Source organism: Temnothorax longispinosus, chromosome 11 (assembly GCF_030848805.1).
Source record: "Temnothorax longispinosus isolate EJ_2023e chromosome 11, Tlon_JGU_v1, whole genome shotgun sequence".
Taxonomy (NCBI): Eukaryota; Metazoa; Arthropoda; class Insecta; order Hymenoptera; family Formicidae; genus Temnothorax; species Temnothorax longispinosus.
The window spans coordinates 17,678,615-17,692,985 of record NC_092368.1 but is presented as its reverse complement, the minus strand read 5'-3'; the positions used below and the strand labels follow the sequence as shown (position 1 = coordinate 17,692,985).

At 41.7% G+C, this 14,371-nt stretch overlaps 1 protein-coding gene across 7 annotated transcripts in view; it reads left to right on the top strand.

The window, feature by feature from the left end:
* Window positions 1-14,371, top strand: part of LOC139821536 (uncharacterized) — a 79,457-nt gene that overhangs the window by 61,192 nt on the left and 3,894 nt on the right. For 6 of the 7 annotated variants that reach the window (XM_071792631.1, XM_071792630.1, XM_071792634.1 and 3 more), the window contains 2 exons: window positions 5,230-5,323; window positions 11,252-11,585. In XM_071792631.1, the coding sequence (XP_071648732.1) occupies window positions 5,230-5,323; window positions 11,252-11,585 (428 nt within the window). The remainder of the gene's footprint in view (window positions 1-5,229; window positions 5,324-11,251; window positions 11,586-14,371) is intronic. The other variant, XM_071792632.1, reaches the window with a different exon arrangement.

The window sequence follows — 14,371 nt, the reverse complement described above, 5'->3', positions numbered from 1 at the left end:
AAGTCACTTAATCGTCAATTAATCAAACCGAGTGCACGGAGTCGGTGAGTCACCAGCCGGCTCCAGAGAAACGATTTTTACAGTAATACAGAGTGGTCTTGCGACACTATGTCAGACTCGGCTCGCAGATCGACGAAGGAACTCGGATAGCCAAATATGTCGAGAATAGATTTTAGCGGTTATCTGCTGCAAATTTTGACAATAGAATTTTGTCACAATAGAATTTTGTCAATAGAATTTTGTCAATAGAATAACAGCTAGAATATAATAGCAGATTGATTGCGCAAAATCTGTCGTTTCGTAACCATTTAAATGATAACTACTAAATGTATTTCATTCAAATTTTTACGAAATAATAGATTCTGCTCGATTTCTGCCAGCAAAACACGAGGTTGTCGTACTGCGGGCAGTTTGTTTATTGAGAATCTACGGCGAGGAGATCCGGGTGCTCCTCTTTGATGGACATCTATGCATTATGTAGAGCGCCGGAAGTTAGTTTCGCATGGAAAATGGGTTTTCGTCATGCGCGCGTTGGCGGAACGGCTGCGGCTTTTGGACCAGATCTCGCTAGTCTACACACATCTTCATTGTTAGTTTGATCAACAAGGATCCGCGGCGCGTTCGATCCTCCTTCGTTTTTAGGTAGTGCGTTTTTATTAATAGATTTAAGACGCTCGTCACATTCGACCAGATTCATTTTCCGTCAAAATCCCCCTGAGGAATGGCCATTGATAAAATCGTATATCAATTAATCACGCCGCGGAGTAGGAGAGCGGAGAAAGGTATTTCCGACGGAGACGCCTGGAAGCCATTCACTTCGTACGGTACACCGTCTCATTACGCCGGCTTATTATAAGTTATTTACGGATTTATCGCTCGACAAGCGCCTTATCCGCCATAGAGCGGCCCTGCTATTTTTAACGGGATAATACAACGTCTCGATTATACTGTTATAAATAGGGTTAAGCGGCAGCTGGGATATAAAGAATCGAGGCTCGCGAGTCGCGCGGACGATGACTCGACTCGACACGGGACGACGGTTGAAAAATCGTTCGAAGGCTTCGTTTGCAAAAAGAAAAAAGAATCTCACGTTGAACGTGCCGACTATTGCTTTGCCTATTCTCGTCCGCGAAATTTCACGGAGACGAGATGACATCACGTCGGGATTTGCGGAATGTGACAAACTGCGACGAGGATGACGCCGGCGACATTTCCGCGATTCCCTTCGCGAACACACCGCGCGCGTCATCGTCGTCGATCCTGACGGCGGAATCGCGGAAAAAAACGACCATTTACGCGGCCGAGTTGCGTAAGCTGTGAGCCCCTGTCACGTTCGAGTCATGTCGCGGTGATTTACATTGCCGCAACGCTAGTCGGAAACTGGCGCGGAACGAACGGCAGGCGGTCCTGAGATAGCATCGCAATTCAATATCAATATCGAGAGTTAAGTGACATATATTCAGCTGTGAGCGAAAGTCTAAAGATGACTGCATTTAATTCCTGTGCCTGTTTAAGCACCATCCACACTGTTAAATATTAAAGGATGAAGTTTAAATTAATACCTTGAGTTAGATAACAATTTTTTTTTTAACTTTTACGTATGTCGAAATTTATTATTTTGACACAAAACAGTATCTATTATTTTAACTATTTAGTTTAGTTAAATTAACGACATATTGAGTAGGAGCAGTGGCGATCTATAGAAATGGTTAAAACTGAGACTCAAATTGAGTATAATTTGACACTGCGAATTTAACAGTGTAACTTTGGAACGTACTTTATTATTTTTATTAGAGCCATGAATATAGAGCTTGAATTATTACTGCATAAAATTAATCGATAATTTTGTCACATGTGTAATTAATTTTTTAACGAAAAGTAACTGATAAAAATCGATAAATATGTGTAAGAACGTGCATTAAGGATAAGGATAATGCATTTTGCAAGGAATATCTGAACATTTTTTTAAATATATGTATGACGTTTAAAAATGTCTGAAATCGATAAAAGTAAGCTTGATTAAACATTAAACACATCTAAAAAATTGCAAAGAAAAGTGAATGTTTGATCGATTGACAGAAGGGGCCTGCAAATATTTTACAATGCCTTAAGCTCCTTCACGACGTCGGCAAACAATGTCTTGGACAGCAGAGGAACTTTGTAGATAGCAAGGTTCATAAATTGCCGTATTTAACTATACTCGAAATTTGTAGCTATATTTCTGTATATTCGATGATGACTATCTATCAGGACGTTGACGATGACACTAGCACACAACGGAACTGGCACATCGACGCGTGGATAGATTTCCTCGTCTTTAATATCGTGACGTAGTTCAGACGACCGTGTCCTACATCGAGAAATGGCAAAGTGAACGGCCAATAGCGAAACCGCCGCGAATCCCACAAAGCATTCTTTTTTTCCCCCTCTCCTTTCTCTATCGCCTACCCTTGGCACTTTCTCTAAACGTAGGATAAAAATTTAGCAGATTGTTCAAATCTTAAATTTGTTTTTAAATAAAATTAGGATTAATGAATTGTAGAAAGATACCTTTATTGAATTATAATAATAGCTTCCTTAGAGACAAAACTCTTAGACTTAGAAAGTAAAAAGTCTTTTAGCGCCATGCATCATATGTCTAAATGACATAAATATTATATCCGCCTTTATGCTGCAATTTCTGTTTCTTATTTATTACATATTTATTTGCTACATTAGTCACTTTTTCTTTGTCAGCAACATTGAAAAGAAACCGCATATATCAATGTCTGAAAAAATTGAGCTAATCACGCGCACGTGTGCATTTTTTAATAAAATTTATCATGATATACATACATATATTTATACACACATAAATACATAAAATCGCAATGTATATTCATTGCAATATCTAAGAATTTCAAATCGTCTATTGGAAACACGAACAATTTTGAGATAAAACACACATAACTTCAGCCAAGGACGGTCAGTTGTATTAGTGTCGTGCTCTTTAGTTATTAAAACATTTAATGCGTTGTCCTTGCGCATCGCAGGAAGGCTTTTGCATTATTAACGAGTGCAGCATGTGTCGTTACGTATTGCCGATAATACGAATCCTTATGTAACGCATGATTTTTACATTTTATCTCCACTATTTATCGTGACGCCAAGCATTATAGTTCTGTACAATTTTCATCTAACAAGTTCTAATTGATCTGAAAAACGCTGATCTAATTATGTAACACACGCAAATGTTACAAGAGCGAAATTATCATTGAAAATATACGGATCGCCGTTCTTCAGTAAAGAAATAAATTGAATTATGACAGAGAATAATACGGAATAAAAAACAATAATAACGAAAAAAGGTGGAGATGTACTTATTTATAATTAAATATAGATCTCTGGTGAAGGTGTAAAAGTAGATGCTTTATCAAATGTTCCCAAGATCAACTCTCGAAGCGACACATTCGTTTATGCTTCTTTCAACGTGTTTTGTTCGCTAAGATTAATCTAAATATCCTCAAAATCATCTCTTTGTGAGAGCGTCGCGTGGATTCTCTGAAATATCCCTCTACGACATTAACCGCCAAGATCGATCAACCGCACTGACGTGTTGTGACGATCTTATCCGGTTAAAATTGATGGGACGTTCTCAAAGTCGACTGTCCACAACGAGAGAGAGAGGCCATTTGAATTTCCTGAAATGTTGTGACGATTATATCCGGCGGCGAGGCCAAAAAAGCAAAGCCTCTGAATCCGCTGCCAACGGCGTCAGCTGACGGCAACCTGTGGGCTGTTTTGCGACAAACTGGACAGGTTCCAAAGTGTGCTCGCGAACGAGACGCAGAGCGTCCCGCCGCGCCGTGACGATCAGAATATTACCGCTGATTCACCGAACACGTGTGCTCCCGTCGCGTACACAAGGTATGCGAAATCACCCTGCGAAATCACCCTGCGCAGCACACAATTCATCGGACTTCCTGACTCGGTCTCTCTACGGATGTTATTTTATTTCCCCAAGGGGAAATGGTTACAGGACACTTTACGGGCCAAGAGAAACACATTTGTCTCTTTCGCGAAGCAAAGAATGTGTTTATTCGCCCCGAAAATCTCCCGTTTTCTCTCACTACGTCCGAAGTAAATCGTATTTTCCTCCTATTGGAACGGCCTCTTCGTTTCTCAAGGAGTGTTTTTGTTTTTCCGCATCAGCGAAACGCATATCGTGTTTACGCACGTCGTTTCTACGAATTGGTCACGCGAGGAACTATGCGCGTCTCGTCCCACGAAGTGGTCCAACGAGGGAACGGGTCCGGCAAGAAGAGGAATCCTGTAAGATTTTGCTTGATGGTATAGCTTAGGAACGATTCAGCGGGTTTCACGAAGCGGGAGACTCTCACCTGAGCGACTCCCTTTTCACGCAATCCCTTTTGCCCCGAGTCGAGCTCGAAGGTGGCGTTGAACTTGAAAGGACGACGGGTTCTTCTTCTTTCGCGGCCGCGAGAGAAGCCGGGGAAAAATGTGGCTCGGCCTTCGCCGTCCTCCTCGATCGAACGAGTTCGCTTCGAATCGGTTCGCTCCCCGTCTTCGCCAACTTCTCTCTCTCTCTCGATCTACCCATGAAATGATTCCAACGAAACATGATTTACAGGCAACTTATACGTTCCTCCCTCCGTTAAATTAACGCTAGCTTGATTATTAAATAAAAAACTGATAAAGAATGGCTATATGAGAGTCAGACGCAGTTATCGGTGCGTAAAAGATCCAATTCACTGTTTTATTCGATACGAATATATACACTGCTAAAACAGTGAATTAGATCTTTTACGCACCGATAACTGCGTCTGACTCTCATATATAGCCATCCTTTATCAGTTTTTTATTTAATTTCGAGAGTCCAATATTCATTTTTTGATTGATTATTAAACTTTCTAGATTCTTAAATGTCGTGGATGTCGAGTTTTCGAATTCTTGGTACGCGTGATTGACATTCGAACGACTGGACATTTAAATGACTTTGCTAGTTTGTATTCACACGTGGTATACGCTTGGGTCTCCTTGAAATTTCGGACGTTTCAATGCAGCGATCTTTTAAATGCCTGGATATCTCAGGATGCCTAATCCTTGAATGTCATATGCCTTAATCCTTAAACGCTTTGAATGTCAAATTTGAATAGTTTAATAAAGGAACGTGTTTTTTTTGTCCCGCACGCGAGATCAGAATGATAAGACAATAACTCTTTGTTGCAGATCCACCCACCGGTAGCGTCTACATGATAGGCGGGGTGGTGATCGCTATGGTTCTGGTGGGCGTCTTGATCGTCCTGCTCGCCGTAACGATCAGGTAAGTGCCACTTTGTAACATATTATCTTACATCGTTTTGACGTCGTTATCAACAATCTCATAACAAGCCTCATCCATCTACTAATAGCCATTAAAATCCGCCTTCAGGCCGTCCTGACGTGAGGATTCTCTGCAAAATGCACGGTTATTGATATCCTTTCTTGATTCCATTTTATCTTATTTTGATGAGAAAAACTGTCCTACAAAAGTGTTTCATTAATGCATTAAAATAGTGATCAATATGAAATGAAAACATCATTTCCGATAGATCTTTATAGATCCAAAAATATCTATTCTCTTGTTGTGCGTGCATATAAAATATTGGAGATATCGGCTTATTAGCAACAATTTGGAAATTTTCAAAATTTATTAACGTTACATTAATTGTTACATTAATTCAAAATCTACTTTCGTAACATTATATTAATTCATTCGGCAATGCTCTCGCAAAACGTATATTTTATCTTTTTTTTCTATCAAATTAATCTTTTATGACATTCTCAAAATAATTATGTGTAAATGGAACCTTATCAACAACTGTGCATCTTAGCATTTAATTTTTTCCCCTTAGTATAGGTCGAGCTATTAATGTTAATTAAGTAATTCACATTAGCATAAGTGTGATGGTACAGCCTCGCGAGTGACGTTAAATGCAAGTGTTGAAACGCACGTGGAAAAATACTTGTGGGAGAATAATAGCGATGAATGAAATAATTTTCGCGTGACGAGAACGCGTAATAATTGCGGCCGCTAACTAGATCTCGCATCGACGAATTGCGCGCTGAAAATCGCCAATTAAGGCCAACCGAGTCTCTTGAGTCTCTCTCTTTCTCTCTCTCTCTCTCGCTCTGTCTCTTTTCTCCACTTAATCGCAATGTCGATTAAACGCAACGCTCGTAAGATGCGATGCATCCTAAATTAGAAAATTGCAAGAAGCAAATGTAACAACGGAAATTGATAAATAGAAATATTTCAATATACTCAAATTGAAAAGCTGGAGTAATACAATCAATTCGATAATGATGATGATAATAAGCATCTTCTACAAAAAGATTTATTACGAAAAATAAAACAAAAATTGGATTTTTGAAAATTCCCTTGACAATAAATTTTTTTTCAATAAACTTGACTTAACTTATAATGCATAAAGAAGCAATAAATAAGTAAGCGTCTGAACCATTGCAGTTGTATGATTGTTACGCATAACACATAAATTGTAACAGACAAATATTATTGAATTGGTTTATTATTAATTTGTCCGAGACTAATCCAAACTATCTAAAATTAGAATCACAGAAAGAAACCAAAATTAATTCATTGGAACGTTAAAGCACAGCGAATAAATTTTCGGATTTACTTTGATTTGCTATTCTCGAAAACGTATTCGATTGCAGATTTCGTTTATGCGCACAACTCAGGTTCTCTGTCGCTCGTCTTTCTGCAGCTCTTAAAATAATGGATAGATTATATTTTCTCATGATGATGTATAGAGCACACACACAGAGGTAAATATATCAAGGAAAAGAAGGTGGGAAACGCAGAAGCGAAATAAAAAGATAAAAAAAAACAAGAGCTCGAAACCCGAGAGCGTCCATTTATCCGTCCGTCTGCAGAGACTTCTGAGAGTGTCGCGTGGCATCGGGGGACGCGCGTGGCTGAAAACGGCACGCATGTACGTCTGGCGTGCGCCGAACGGAAATAGAGATAAAGACACATACGCTCTCGCATTTCCCTTTCGGATGTTCTTTCCCGGAACGTCGTCGTCATCATGAGACACCGTCGAGACGCTGTCTTGCATGCTGTATCGGAACAACGTCGTCGGCCTCTCCCAAGACGAATCTTTTCTTCAGAAGCGAATTTTATTGCCAGTTAATCGTTATATTGCACAGAGTCCGAATATATCGCGATAATTTCGAAGAGACTGACAAGATTTTCACATGAAGAAGTGTAACTTTATAAAATTAAGAAGAATTGTAAAAAAAAAACAACTAAATGAAACTTAAGAATACTTAAATAATCATCAACAATTTCTCTTTTTCATTTTGTCGATTTTTACTTAATCGCAATGCCTTGGACAATTGCCTGAAACTCGAGACGCTTCTATTCTCGCCGACGCTAAAAGCGAGCACGAGTCTTTTAACGAGAATTTTCATACGAAGAATCTCTCTAGTTTTAAAATAAAGATTAACGTGAGAGTTACATTTATCCATCGGCAAAACAAGTTGGACAGCTAAGTAAATAACACATGAAAATTTTAAATTGAAATAGCTGTATTAGGAGAGAGACCGGGGCGAAGTCGTCACTATTATTTCGACAAATAATAATATTAAATAGTATTTGAATTTCGTGTTGCGATCTCTTGTCATCTCTTGTAGTTTTATAAAATCTCTATTCGTGAATTCGATGCTGTTCTGGTTTGATCTTGTTCACCAATTGATTAATGAGAGAATGATCTACGATCTGCCGCACTTGTAAACACGATTTTTGCAAAGCAAAAGCAGCAGCAGCGGCATCTCAGTAGCGGAGGTAACAATTCTTCCAAGAAATTTTTAGATTTCGCAATTTTCTTCACAGCGCGAAGTTCAATGCTTCCTCTTTCTGCCGTTCATTGTTTTGTGCTAAATCCAACGAGTGATTCATCCGCGTTATCGTCACCTGCGCTTGATAGACGCCGATAATCAATTAATAATAGATGCCGTATCTTGCATCTCGATATTCTCGATATAGTCGGTGAAAAACCAACTTTTTGAGTAACTTGCTCTAAGAATCGGGATCTCCTATCTGTGCTGTCACGTACGAGAATAGATTTCAAAATAAGTGGAGAACAATCGCCGATATTACATATGTATAATAAAATCTTCTTGCCCTCTCTCTCTCTCTCTTCGGTTCTCCTTTGTCCCGTCTTATTTAACCCGGTTGTAATATCTTCAAAGGTTGAGAATCAGAAGCCTCTCTCACCTTGCATTCTCTTAAGCACTTTAGATCTATAATTCGCGTCGGACTTTAGAATAGAATTCTATTTATAATTTTACATGTCGCCTATTATATATATATATATATATATATATATATATATATATATATATGTGTCTCTCTCAATATATACATCTTATATACCTGCGTATCCTGATTATTAACAGTTCTTCGTATTCCATCGGTATAAAATTATAAATAGATTTGCTATCTTGAATGCTGACGGGGATGACAGATCGTCTAAAGTGGATTGAATTTTCTTTATCTTCATTTTATCTTATTCCGTTCGATTCAATTGAACAAAAATCTCCGCGCCGAGATTCAACGTCGCCGTTCTTTTCATTTCGCCTCGCTCTTTTTTTTCCTTCCTTCCATTCGGTCCAACGTAACTTCGCTGGAGGAATCTGCCGATAGTAAAGGCAAGCGTGCATACAAACGCGCGCGCGATTCAGAGATGAGGACCTTGCTGTTATTGTTAGGGTCAACGTAAACGCCGCGCGTGGTAACGCGGAGACGAGCTCTATGCGCGTATTGTGTGAAGTGATAAAGGCGTCCTCACTACAGCCGTACGTATTGCGTAATCGCGGGGACGCGGCAGAGTCTCTGAATTATTATTTCCTATCGCGGTCCGATAAGCGCGGTCTTGGCGCGATTTAGCGGACGAAACCTCCTCCTCTCACCCCTTTCGCAATTGCCCTCTGTCGTTTGTCTCTCGATCTTGGATTTCCTCGAATTGAACTCGGCTTAAATTTGGTGCAGCTGATCTGGCGTAGGTCGATTCCATCTTATCTGAATTGATGCATTTCGATATCTTTTTTGATGTGATTGATTACAAATTATCTTTATTTAATTTAAGCCTCCCTCGCTTTTGTTTTGATTTGATATTACGCTTATTCGATACGAGCTGATTGTGTTTTAATTGAAATTAATTTAACTTAATTACGTCTCGTGCTTTTAATTAAAAATTCGATGCGTTTCCTTCATTGTATTAAATGCATAAGATAATGAATTTTTAATGTGTACATTTTGCATGACAAAATTTTACTTGATTAAAAGTAATATATAATCTTGATCTTTAATTTAATCTGATTTTATTTCATTCGAGAGTGAAGCATAAAATTAATTCATGGAAATATTTAATAAATAAGATTTCGATCGTTATCCGCAAATCGTTGACCGCATTGAAAATCGTGTTTGGTACGTCACGAATTTCCGAGTAAACTGATTTTATGTCGCGCAAACCGATTCGCGAGAATCGTTGCGAAAATGAAAAGGAAAATGGCCTTCGGCTGAACGCGTGAATTCCCCTTAGAATACCCAGAACGATTATATGCTAAATACGTTCCGTTAATCATCGCAAATACATCGACGCGGTGCACAATACACCGTACCGAGAGAAACACCGAGCGAGGGGAAAAAAAAAAGAAAAGCGTTACGACGACGAAACGAGAGGCCACGGCCGCGTCGTGTCGCGTCGCCGTCGGTTACACGTCGAGATTACGTGACGTAAGGACGCAAGTCCGCCGCCCGGTCGGCCTTCCGGCGCGCGACAACGGTGACGACGACGCGCGGGCCGCGGCGCGGCGCGGCGAGCGGGCGAACAGGCGCCGTGTACCGTTTGAATCTCTCCGCGGCGGCGATTGGCCGGGGCGCGCGACGCGCGCCAATCGCCGCCGCGCTCGCCCCGTGACGTCACGGCGCGGTATAAGAGACGGCCACGCATCGTTCGCCGATTCAGATGCGCGCTGTTGGTTTGCGAGCGATGAACGGACGGAGGTAGTCGCGGAGTTCCACGTTCTCGCTGCGGCTGCGGCCTTTCGGCAGTGAGAGACGACGCCGCCCGTGCGCCGTTCCCTCGAATTCGCGACCCACGTCCGCGATAATAGGAGAGATAAAATAAGGGGAGAGAGAGAGAGAGAGAGGAAAAGGAAATCCTTCCGAATCGTCAAAGTGCCAAGGATTCACGAAGCTAGTCAGTGCGAGTATCGCGCAAGTGTAAATGGTGATGTCCTAGCTGCGAGTGTGACGGAAGGTCGACAAAGAGATCGCGTTGGTGGTGCGTCAAATACAGCCGTATTCACAGAGCGAGGCGGAAATAGGAAATAGTGCGACGGAGACGGAGAGTAACCTAGAAGGGAGGCCGATGTGCTCGTAAAACTCGCGATTGTGAGAAAAAGAAACGCGGAAAGAGACTTTGAGGGTAAAGACACACAAATGCGAGAATATCGAAGAGGAAGAACGTCGCGAAGTGTTCCTGAACTCGCGATTCAATCGGGTAACAATCACGTTGAAGAGAGAGGGAGAGAGAGGGAGAGATCGTTTCTCGACGCGGAGGAGAAGACAGCTGATTCGACAACAGCTCCGCGCGCCCGTATAACGTAAAAGCGTGAGAGAGAGAGACACAGACTGAGGAGAGGAAAGCACCCACGTTCATTTCTTTCCCTCGTACTTCAAGAATTCCCGAGTCGCTCGAGGGAAATCCGGAGCGTTGTCGCCGCGACAGGTCCGGAATCCTTGACAATTCGAATGGAACGTACGTCGCCGCACGCCACACAACCGTGTCGACTTGCGTAACTTCGAGAGCTCGCGGGGAATTTCAGAGCTCGAAAAAGATCGCGCTTCGAAAGCTCTCGTTTTCGAGAACCCTGTGGGTGTCTCAGAGAGACAGAGAGGACACCTGTAAATCCGCGCATTCCGGATCGAGATCCTAGATCTCGGATCTCCTCGCCGGATTTCGGAGGTTCGTTGAACTTTTTTTTTTTTTTTTTTACCTTCTCCGAGCCTCGGCGCCAACTCACGCGGTACCCTGGAGAACTCAAAGAGTTCCGTCGCCAACGAGCTTCCGGGTTCCAGGAACGCGGTCGCGAAAACGGGCAAACTCGCGAGGCTGTACCAAAAGTGCAGGAAGATGGTCGGGAGCAACGGTACCATGATCGCGATTCGCCTTGTCCGCAGCAAGCTGCGGAAGCGCGAGGACCATCATTCGAGCGCGGGCGCGGTGCACCCGGAGGCGACGGTGGTGCAGACGACGACGACGTCGCTCGCGACGATTGGGGCGCCGATGACGACGACGCATCCGGACGGCTGCTGCACGCAGATGTCCACGACCACCATGTCGACCGACTTCGACAACAGCGTTTGCGACGAGCATGTATTCGCGGCGACGACGGTGACGCCGTCCGCCAATCCGGTCGATCCGTTCGCGTGGCAATTCCCGCCCCCGTACCCGCCCCCCCACATGCCGCCGGCGCAGTACGCGTTGTACAACGATCAGGTTGGTGCACACCTTGTACGTTTTGTATTTTTTTTTATTTATATACTGGGCATACTTTGGCACGCGCTCGACGGTTCTCAACTTTTGTTTCTGGTCAATGATTGAAGAACCGCGAGTGTCTCGCCGGAAGACGGGGAAGACAGAGAGTTTCTCGGAGCATTCGTGCATTTAAAGATTAGAACGATTTAAATGTTTTCTTAAAATTTTCAATGGCAATATTTTGTATAGATATCTTCTGAGAGAACGTAAAGAATGTTGTATTGTAGTGCAAAGTATGAGTTGTGTACATTTCTTCTATTCTAGATATTTCAGTATCTAATTTATTATATTCAGAATCTTCTCAATTTTCAATCAGTCTTGCATACAATTCGTTGTAATCAAAATTATTTTTATAGACGTTACCGTGCGGAAGAAGCAGAATGAGAACCGAAAGCGCCAGTTTTTTTTAAAACATTAATCGTTCATATACAAGTTTAAAGTCTGTATGTCATAATTCTTACATATAGTATAATTCCGTATAGATTCTTAACCCAGGTCAAGTCTCTTGATTTAAAGCAGATGTACAAAAATAATCCCTACAAACAATAATAATAAGTGAAACAAGACTGTTATGATATACAATTAATTAGAAAGAAAGACACCATTTACGATCACGATCAGCATCCTAATAATAATAATAATAATGTGTGAATTTTACATACTTTTTCCAAACTCAGTAAACTCCATGCCGATCTTCAATCCCTATAATACATTTGGTAGTTATTGAAGTTATATGTTTTAATCTTGACATATCTTAACAAAACTATCGTAGAATTGATTGTACGCGAATGTAGGAGATGCAAAAGTAAAAGATTGTTTTACGTCAAAGTTATTTCAATAGATTTTTCGTACGCGTCTGTCCGCGATGACGATAATACGGAAGGGAATTTCTTCCGATGCTTTTTTTCGAGTCACCTCTCCCGATAAAAACGCGATTAGCCGAAGTCAATGGCATAAACTTCACTCTTAATCGTTCCCCGGGATCTATCGGTCGATCTAACCGTCGCAAACGGCTAACCGACTAACCGGTGGAGCCAGTATTACTAGATTTTACTGGTTTGCCCCTGCTGCGCTGTCCAACGACTCGAGGACACGCGGTATATCGACCTGACCTGAGACACCCGAAAAAAGATTTCGCGGGCGTAGAAAGCGGTGAGCGCAGCCGCGCTATTTCGCAGGGGTGATTTTTTTGTGACAAAAATGCGCGCGATAACGAGCCTTGTGGCTCACTTTCCCCCTTTCTTCCTCGATGATAACGTACTAGTTTTATTCACAAGTCAATTTTGATTCTCGGTATATTGAAGATTTAATTACGATTAAATTTAAACGAAATCAAAATTAATTGAAAAATAAAACTTACGATGTTTCAGGACTTCCGTATCGTATCAAAACAAATTCAAATCTCGATGTTCTTCCTCTCTCTAAAATCGCACAGTCTTATTTAAAATTTGAAATTTGGTTTCTGCAATTCCGTGGGTTCGGTCGAAAAGAAATTTGCTGAAAAGAAGAATTGACAAACTCGCAAGCAGTTTGATTTCCGTCTTTTCCGATACACCCCTCCGTAACACTCGCGGGAAAAAATATAAGAAGCCCGTTCGTCAATCGATAGTCGGGACAGTGACCCGCGGCCATCGCGGTTTCGCGCTACTTCGCGGAGACGATCGATTATTCCCGCCGTTCGAACGGCGATCGCTGATTGGCTGCAGCTGCGATGCGCCTTTTACCGCCCTAACCTAACGTGGAGAAGTGGATTCGATCGCGAAGAATAAAACGACATTGTCTTCTTTTTTATAATTCGTTCGACTCCGTCAATGTGATTAAAATAAATATATCATGTAAAAAAAATGGCGGACGAATTGGAGATTTTTTTTATTAAGAATTTTGTCCTCATTAGAATAGGTCGCGGCGTAACTTATTGATCTTGCGAGGGGAAAGCTCGTGGGGTTGGCAATTAACTTCTTTATTTAGAAGAAGGAAATTAGAAGGACAGCTTTATATATAGATCCCTCGAAATAGCTGTCGCTTTTAATAAAACGTTGTGCCGATTATATTCGACAGATTCGAATCAGTCGTGCGATTTTTTTACAGTTCCCCCTGTGAAATCGCCACTGAATTAAAAGTTGATTGATATATTTCTATTATTATTAGCACGACGCGCCAAATGGGAAATTAAAAATTATTAACAATACGTTCGCGTTTAATTGGTAGATAAATTTTATAACGATGAATCATAAATTTTTGTAACGGCGTCACGGCGACGTCGATTAAGTTTATGCCGTAGTTTAGCGATAAAATTATCACGTGAGATATAATAAAGCCAGAACGTATGTATAAATACACCGGCGAAATGGGTGCAGCTCCTCGATGCTTCTCCGGCCTGGCGCTAAATTTAGCGTCGCCGGTGGGCGTCTACCTACCGCCGCTTACCAGCCGGGGCCCCTGAATAGGGTGCAGCTGTCGGGCCGCTCACGAAATACCGTTCCTCCGTCTGCGAGATTGGCAGGACGTTGAAGTCGTCGCGATTCTAGCCAACAATGCGAATCCGTCGCGAGCAAACTTAAGCGGCAAAGCTCTTGTATATAATTTATGAAATAAAATGTATTATTTATCGGATATTCGCGATTTAAGCTACGGGCGAACGCGAAAGAAGAATCACTGGCAAATCGCCAGCGATTCTTTCAGAGGCGCGAATTAATACCTAACGAAATCCCATTCTCGGTCAACTTTGAATGGAGATTTGCTTGCATTCGGATAGAATCTCT